General features: G+C 34.7%; 1 protein-coding gene across 4 annotated transcripts in view; it reads right to left on the reverse strand.

Moving 5' to 3' along the window:
* Nucleotides 1-9,111, reverse strand: part of LOC122257876 (transmembrane protein 243) — a 9,198-nt gene extending 87 nt beyond the window's left edge. The window contains exons 1-4 of one of the 4 annotated variants that reach the window (XM_086548362.1): nucleotides 9,004-9,111; nucleotides 7,112-7,197; nucleotides 6,632-6,778; nucleotides 1-5,311 (exon numbers count right to left, since the gene is read on the reverse strand). The exon at nucleotides 1-5,311 is cut by the window's left edge and continues 87 nt beyond it. In XM_086548362.1, coding sequence (XP_086404488.1) covers nucleotides 5,195-5,311; nucleotides 6,632-6,778; nucleotides 7,112-7,189 — 342 coding nt within the window. In that variant the 5' untranslated portion in view covers nucleotides 7,190-7,197; nucleotides 9,004-9,111 and the 3' untranslated portion in view covers nucleotides 1-5,194. Of the gene's footprint in view, nucleotides 5,312-6,631; nucleotides 6,779-7,111; nucleotides 7,198-8,720; nucleotides 8,894-9,003 lie in introns of those variants that run through there. The other 3 variants (XM_043023403.2, XM_086548370.1, XM_086548378.1) reach the window with 3 other exon arrangements.
* Nucleotides 9,112-9,528: the final 417 nt, after the last annotated feature.

Raw genomic sequence — 9,528 nt, forward strand, 5'->3', positions numbered from 1 at the left:
AATTGGAACCCAAGTCAGTTATTGCATACAGTGCAGATCATTTTTCTAAAGTATAGAAGGCACATCATTATTAAGCATGGTATATTAAATTGGCCAAAAGATTATTGCACTTTCTAATCATCTGCATCTTGAGAATTTGATCTAAGCTGGCCTGTATAATTTACAGAATGATATAGCATATATCAAGGTCTGGATATAAAGTGATCTCTCAAAGGCTACAAGTTAATGCCAAATGCATTACAATCTTATGAAGCATTATTCGTAATTCACCAATGGTGGACTGTCCAACTAAATGCAGATCCAACTAGTTTCTGCATTTTGTATTTTATAAAGAAGCAATGAGGTGATATAATATTTCCATTTTTGGACAGATGATATGTTTTGAATCTAAGAAGCATTCAAAAAGGGAGAATGATAAAGGATCAAACAATTACAAAGATATGATTACCTCAGATTGAAGCTCTGAAGTGAAAAAGGTAGTTTGCATTATACAGTCCTATGTAGAGACATAAAGAATATAGAAAAAAGTGCTTTTCAAAATATAGGTATTTATTTACACCCATCAGGCACCAAAATACATGATGTAAAGTAAAAATTACTAAAAAGAAATTCAAACTTCATAATAAGCTGATGAATATATGAATGAGTTAACATTTTCTCATGTGTCTGTACTTCCATATCATTTTGCTAGTTTATCCACTTTTTTCATCAGTAAACCTCTCCTAAATATTTTAACCATATCACTGTCTGATGAAGTTTTCTGGCTTAAACTGCCAAGAGCAATTTAACTTCTTGCAGACTGTTGACAAAATGTTAATGTCATTGGTGTTTTAGACTATATGTGAGGTGTGTAAGGTGCCACTGTCAGTTTGGCTGTTCTGCCAAGTGGTACTAGGTCTAGAAAGAAGGTGGAGTGTATATAGCTATAAACAGTTATTTTTTTCTTTGTTCTTCTTCTTTCATTAACTCTTCATAGTGATGCTAAACTGAGTGTAAAGCATACAGACTAAAAGACTAAACTAAAGGTATTACTTGTCTACTCATTGTCATTGTCATCTCTGTTCAAATCTGTTTTTGAGCACAAATCTTGATGTTCTTACCTTTTTATTTTATTTGGACCTTATCTGGCTTCTCTATAGACTTCAGCTTTGAAATCAATTGAATTTATTATCATAACCAATACAATAATAATTATTAGTTATTATCATTAACCAGGAACAGGTAGGTTTAATACTGCCATGCACATGGCATATCCATCATCAACATCAATCTAATTTCTGTAAAAAACTTCATATTGCTATACCATCCAGAAATTTACAATATCAAAATATCTCTAAAATTACCTTTATGCCTCTTCTTCCCAGAAATTCAGAGAAAATCATTAATAAAATTGAATCATTACATTCCTTTTATTTCATTACATTAGCTCTCTCCATGGAGATTCTTTATCTGCTACCAAGAGCATAACTTCTGATAAAAAGAATCCTTATAAAATGTTGATGTTCATTACATTTACAAAAAGGACCCTTCCTGTTCTCGTCGGCAGTGACAGTATAATTAATTTGAAGATTATTTGCTAAGTTATCTTCTTTAGTGCAGCTCTATATATTGTCACTTGCTTTCTACTATAAAAAAAATAATAGATACAATTTTCACTTCATTATCCTTACCACTGTAATGACATGAAACACCAAAGCTCTTACATAAGTGTTTATCAAAAAAGTTTTCAAAAGTAATTATTTAACCTGCCCTATTTTAGCTCTGTGCTTTTACTATAAATCACACACACACATGTAAAAATCAGTCTCACACAATTTTCATTATCTAAGACATCATTGTACATTGAGGAAACCAAGGTAAGTAATACCTATGTGCAGGTACAAAATAATATAATAGTAAGGGTGCAAATACTGATAACAAATTGTACTAAAAATATATACAAGAAATTACTCTTAGTTACAAAATAACAAATCTGATGTTTTTTCATAACTAACCATATACTATTACATACAAAATACTAAGAGTGGATTGAGAAGTAATGTGCAGAACCACACCCCAGATATGCTTTTCACTCTCATAACCAAATCTACATAAAAACACAAACAGGACATAAGGACAATAGTATACAAATGCTTCAATTATGTCTTCCCAGTTTGACAATAGTTCTTAAGAGTAATGAAAGAAATGTTTATGATTTAACTTACTGTAAGTAAAAGGAGTGAATAAAATAAAACTTCAGTGACTGAAAAGAAATTAACCCATAACAGACGGGTGCCATGACATACACAACGGCTCTAATTTGGCCTAAAAGACACGTCACTTCATCGGAAACTGCTCACAGTTGGAGCACAGTCACAGTCAAGAAGTATTATGACTGTAACAGCCCTAGCATCAGAGGTAAGGATTTTCTAAGTCAGCCTAAATCCTTGTTTTGTGATGAATTTAAGGGTAAATTTTGGTTAGGTAAGTCTGCATTGCCAGGAGGGTTGAAAAAACATTTTCCACCTCTGTCTAATTTTTTGCCAGTGCCACCAGTGTAAAAATTTGCCTGTCCTTACTACCAGTTAGCTCTTCCTGCGCCCTGTCCACAATGGGTTAAAACAATCTAACTACATTTGTTTTTACTTTAATTTATAACAATAAACAGTAAATGTGCAAAAAGGAAGAAAAAGAACACATGGCATTCACATCTTGTAAGGGATATGTCATATTATATTGTACTCTGTACATACAATACATATTACATAAGTTCATCATATCAGAAAACAGTAATGTAAGTCATTTCTCCATATCAGTACCTAATTCTTAACCCATTCACGCCGGTTGACGTGATAGCACGTATTGTGGTTTTCGCGTCAGACGCCCTGGACGAGGTATGAGGGGAAGCCGCGCGCTCAGGTAGAGCGAGCGGGCAACCCAGGCTCGCAGCTTGTGCGCCCGAGAATCTCGAGGCATTAGGCTTATGCATTCGAGAACCCCTGTATTGCGACCGCGCAAAGCTGGAACGGCCCCAGCGTGAATGGGTTAATAACCCATAAAGATGTGACACACCTGACATCATCATTAAGCCTGATATCACATTTATAAATTCATGAGACTCAATACACATATTACTTTAGGCTTTGCATTTCCTAATAACTTAACACTCATCTTATATACCATTATAGGCCAAAATGTGAAGTATTAAGCATTCTTGTTAATATCACTAAATTTCTTGATAATGAAAACACTAACAGTTACCCAGTTTTCTATATCTCTCTCTCTCTCTCTCTCTCTCTCTCTCTCTCTCTCTCTCTCTCTCTCTCTCTCTCTCTCTCTCTCTCTCTCTCTCTCTCTCTCTCTCTCTCTCTCTCTCTCTCTCTCTCTCTCTCTCTCCTCTCTCTCTCTCTCTCTCCTCTCTCTCTCTCTCTCTCTCTCTCTCTCTCTCTCTCTCTCTCTCTCCTCTCTCCTCTCTCCTCTCTCTCTCTCTCTCTCTCTCTCTCTCTCTCTCTCTCTCTCCTCTATCTCTCTCTCTCTCCTCTCTCTCTCTCTCTCTCTCCTCTCTCTCTCTCTCTCTCTCCCTCTCTCATTCCCTCTCTCTCCTCCCTCTCTCTCTCTCTCCCTCTCTCTCTCTCTCCCTCCCTTCCTCTCTCTATCTCCCTCTCTCTCTCTCCTCTCTCTCTCTCTCTCTCTCGCCTCTCCCTCTCTCTCTCCCTCTCTCTCTCTCTCTCTCTCTCTCTCCTCTCTCTCTCTCTCTCTCTCCCTCTCTCTCTCTCTCTCCTCTCTCTCTCTCTCTCCCTCTCTCTCTGTCTCCCTCTCTCTCTGTCTCCCTCTCTCTCTGTCTCCCTCTCTCTCTGTCTCCCTCTCTCTCTGTCTCCCTCTCTCTCTGTCTCCCTCTCTCTCTGTATCCCTCTCTCTCTGTCTCCCTCTCTCTCTGTCTCCCTCTTTGTCTCCCTCTCTGTCTCTGCCTCCCTTTCTTTCATATTTATACTTACACTCATACCTATACTCATACCCCTATCCATACCCATATTCATACTCTCTCTTACTCTCACTCTCATTTTCACTCATGCTCAGACTCACACTCACTTCTTACTCTCACACTCACTTTCCCTCATACTCCCAATCTTGCTCACACACTCACTCACTCATTCACTCACTTACTCACTCACCCAATCACTCTCTTGCAATCTTGTTCATTCTCACTCACTCCACAAAATCATTAATTCTTATAACACAACCAGTTTTATGACTAATAATCTGAGAAATACGTGTGTTTCCTAAGTAAGGGTCCTTTTTAGACACTGCAATCTACCATCACTGTAAAATAAATATTTATAGTGAATGAACTTTTACATACTTTATACAAACATAGCATATTGCTCACTACATATATTGAAAAAAATGATAAATGCATACATGAAGCTAAAGCTACAATTGCCAATCACAGTCTAATTTCTGAAGAAAAGTTTCAGAGTTACATAAATCATTTATACTTTATTAGTGTATGTCAGTAAATACTGATGTAATTCCTATACTGGAATCTATTTTGTTCAGGTATCTCAAATTATATCATGATATTCACAAAGAAAATATATGCATTATATGCATTACAGCTTATGCAAATACATGCTTTAGCTAAAGTATCTTAACTAAAAAAAGTATTTATATAATTCCTTTTCAACCAAAGATAAGTTTTCCACACAGATTCATCCATTATCTAAATAGTTATAATAAACTTATGAAGGTTTTTACACTAGTAGAATTAAATGACAGTGATTTTGAGATAGCATCATAAACCCTGCTTTTCTAAATCAAATAGTATCCTCTATAAGCAGGAAAAGATACAATCTTCACATATATCTTTTTTTTCTACTTTGCATTATCTCTTTCCATTCCTTGTCACTAGAATCTTGTTCTTTTAGATTGTGCATCATAAATGCGAACACTTTCCTATAAATGTGCACCATGGAAAGTTTATCATTATATATATGAAAAGTAATTCTACAGTAAGTGTTCATATATAAAAAATATACACATTTGAAATTCCTATAGTTCACAACAAGCAATCCACTACTGAATGCCCCTAATATCACTCACGACTTACATGAGAAAAGGAGTAACAAAATCATAAGCTCAGCACTTGTATCATACAATGTACATACTCATATTTCATAAACTTTGTATATTCAACATCATAGAAAGCAAACCTGATCTATTTAACATGGAAAAAGATGTTTGCACATATGCAAAGCATTATAATACAAAAAGTATTGAAGTAAATGAGCTTCTTGAACTTTGGATCCAGGTCACCTTGTCTATACCACACAATCTGGAAAGGGGTTCATTTTTAGCAGAAATACCAAGGTATCAAAAATATGTCAAATGCAAAGGAAATATCTTAAGAGAGAGAATCTGACTTTTTTTTATTTTTTTTTATTAAATCATCTATTGGTGAATACCCACTCTGAAGTTTATGCATTAACAATTTCATAAGTCATGAGCTTGACTTATGCCTTTTAGTTTGGGAAAAATTAGCTTCAAATTCAGTTGAATAATTAAACTGGATGTGTTATATGCTTGTATCCACAACATCAACAGCATAAAGTTATCAACTAAAGCACTGAATTCTTGCTACTACAAGTTTTTATTTTGTAGTGCTACATTTTAACATATAATCAGGATGCAAATATCAAATCCTACCTGTATACCGCTGGACATTCTGAATCTGTTCATTAAATCAACAGCTTCTAATAAATCAATCCTCAATTAAATTGCTCCTATTATCAAACAGTATATATATTTCTTGTCATTCCAACTGGCTAGACATATTAAAAAACACACATTGTTTAGGGACAGTTTGCTTTGTATGCACATTTCTATCATGACATGCTAGCTATCATTGTAGGTTAACCCATTCCCGCCGGGCTGTTTCGTCTTTTATGGCGTCAATGCCGGGGCTGTCGAACGCATAGGCCTAAATCAATTATATCATCGACGGTGTATGACGGCACCCGCGCTATCATATTACATAATCGCCGTCTGTGGCCGGCGGCCGGCGGCATTGGGTTAATGACACTAAAATGTGTATCTAAATGCTACACAATACCTTTTTAAGCAACGGATAATTTCCTTAAAAAGGTAAGTAACAAAAGGTTTTGTTATTCTATGATACATAATCTCATAAGAACTTTTAAAGAACAGGCTTCTAAACTGAATTAACGCATTCACACCATAAGGTGTGCCATCATGGCATGGGAATATTTCGCTCCAGCAAGATGACGTCTTATCGCGTTATGATCCCTTCCTCTAAATACACATTTTACATAGTTATGCATGTATGTACTCATTCCACTTGCATTTATATAGACATATTGTTTTTGACTTATAAAAAAGAAAATCTTCAAAAAATCAGCCCGGCGTGAATGAGTTAAGGAAAATATTAAAAGATTCTTTTTTTAAGTTATATCTGACCTACATCTTTCTACTTTCCATAATATATAACAAAAGACATTTCAGGTTCTTGGTACGTGTATACTATACATACTCTATTGACAACCTATTGTTGACATAATAATGAAACTAATAATTGTATTATCTATTTTACTTCCTTTAATCCATTAATATTCATAATCAAAAGATATGCCATTACCAGTGTTAGATGTGAGATGCAAATAATAATTATGCAGAACACAAAGAAAATGTCCAGGAAGCTCGGCCAGGGGATGAAGGCACTTATCGATGTGATCAACACCAGCAACGTGGTGACAAAGATTATCATTATATTCATCATCCTATCCTGCAATTTATAAAAAACTATTTAATGTCACATACATGTGTAGTTTATCCTTATTTCATCTGTTCTTTTTACATTTATGAAAAAATAATTTATATATAAGCAAAAGTGAATTCAGTCTTAATTATATATAATTAGATACTCTTACCCTTAGTCAGTCAGTAACTCATTCCTTTAATCAAACACACATGTACACACACCATATAACACAAAACAAATCAAATAACTTTAATGAATGTATATCAACAAAATATATATTCTATAGTGACTTAAATCAAGAACACCCTAAGCCCGAATTATAATGAAGACAAATGCTACGTAAATAACATATCTTACCCTTGGCCTAGCCTCGCCATTCCCAAACAGGGGTCTGTCGGCAAGAGGCTCATACTCCCCCTCACCAGGTCTGGACATTTTTAGATCTGTATTGAAAAATATCATATTATAATATTTATCGTGGAGGAGGGAAGAAAGAGTAAAAGAAAGCAAACAGACATAATCTCTCTAAATATTTTTTAAAGTCATATTTCATTATTTTATCTCAGAAAAAAAACTTCTCAAGTTCTTCACTAAAAGTTTTCCTGATATATTTTAAGAGACTGAATTTAATCTAAGCAAGAGGAATAAATAAACCAGAAAATTTATGATCACTTAAACCTACAGTAACAATATGTAAATACATTCGTAAATTACTGTCTGGCAGACGGAGGAGTACTTTGGTTTACCAGATAGCATGAAAGTGCAAATGAGCATTTTATTTATGCCTCATATAATCCTGTAAGGATATCTAGGCCCCATGGCTTGTAAGACATTGAATTTCTGATACTTTCTGGAACTTGGAGCTAATATTGGATTAGTTAACTTCACCCTTTACAAACCATATTTCCTTTCCTTGGTCAAAGAAAATAATTAGTTTCAGGACTTATACCAACTTGGCAAATGTCCAACACCATTTCTTCTTGCAATTATTGCAAGCTATGCAACTTCATAATCATGCAACTAATTCATTTTAGTCACTAATTTGTGTGAATCATTTTTTTACCAGTGAAATGTAGGTGAGAAATTTGCGGTAATGTCCATACATAGAAATAAGTTGGAAAGAAACTCACACAAGTTTCACACAGGTATTGTGAATAGCCCACTGAGCAAGCTGCTCAATTTGTCATCATGGCCATACTTTATCAAAAAAATAAGAACAAAGCTTTAGTTCCACACATATATTGAGGCCATATGCTGATTGAACAGGGCTTCTCTCAGTCTTAACGAATCAACTTCATGATGCTCTTCTCGGGAAAAGGGAAACAAGTCAAATTTGTTAGATCTGACACAAAGGGGTCTAAATTTTGTAAGACAATGGAAGCATAAGCATTTTTGTCATGAGGGGCAATGTAGGGTTTACAAACCTAGTTAACATAAGGAGACAGTCTGTCCCATAACCCCTCAATGAAAAAATAATACTGAAATTAGAGGTCATGTCAGATTTAGAAATTTCTGCACAACTCGACTCTACCCTTTTTTCCACATACATTCTGTCTGGTCAACCTCTAAACTCTCATCCATCTGCCATGTGAGTCTGTGTTTAAATTAGCATGTTTCCAATATATTATTAACAAGAAAAGTACTGTGTCACAAGGTTGGTTAGATTTCTGAATGGGCATCTAAAAACTTAGCAAATAATATAATAGAAAAAAAGTATATTCTCTCATAGATGTTTTTACCATTGTTAATAGTATCCAACTAAATATATAGTTTACCGAAATATTATATCCTGTTTTTAATATACAAAAGTTAGCGCTATAATTCTTAGGAATCATAAAATACCCGAGTTACTTGTCTGAGCTTTAATCACAGAGATCTAAAGTTTCCAATTACATTTACATTCGAAGAGGAAACATCCTGTAAAAAAAAAAATCAGAGGCTACTACTCCTACAAAAATGCACTTACAAAAAAAGTACTCTACTTTCACTTAATCGTTATTTTCCCATAAGTGCACCACCTGAACCGCTTTCCACTCAAAAATCATGTATAAAATTGATATAATTCTGCGCCACACACTAGTTTCCGTGACGTGTTCCTCCCCTGAGTGACGTCACCTCGAACAATATTTCCAAAATATTTAATTCTGAGACTCCTATGACATGTCACGCAATGAGAAGTTATAGCACGCCATTGAGCCTAACGTCCATACATATTCCAGCACTGCTTATCGAAATATCTAAAGCCACACCTTAGATTTATGGTGAAACAAGGAATGTTTGGGGAGTCAGCTGACAACACATACGTTTCCCGTCTCGTGTGAGTGCTCGCGTTTGTTTGTTATTGTGTGCGTGCGTGTGTGTGTGTGCGTGGGTTTCTATGTAATATTCTGTGACTGTTTGTGCTTGCGTGTATTTTTTGTGTGCTTTTATCTGTGTAACTTAGTAACTTAGACTATAATGTAAATATATAATGAAGTCGCTGTACTTTTCCCTCGCTTGACGCCCCTTCATCATCCAGTCAGCCCTTCCCCCTCTGGAACATCTGCTGGGTCATTACTATTATCACTACTACTACTGTTGTTGTCGTGATTAATTTAATCAGCATCATGATGATAATGGTAATTATCATAATTAGTATCATCCTTATTATAAACATTATCATCAACATAATTAATATAATTAGTAGTTTTATAATTGTCATTATTATCATTGTCATTATTATCATTACTATTATCATTATCACTATCTTCTCATTGTAGTTATCATTATTATTA

This window comes from Penaeus japonicus, unplaced genomic scaffold (genome assembly GCF_977035675.1).
Source record: "Penaeus japonicus unplaced genomic scaffold, GWHDUDI00000001_assembly GWHDUDI00000002, whole genome shotgun sequence".
NCBI classification, from domain to species: Eukaryota; Metazoa; Arthropoda; class Malacostraca; order Decapoda; family Penaeidae; genus Penaeus; species Penaeus japonicus.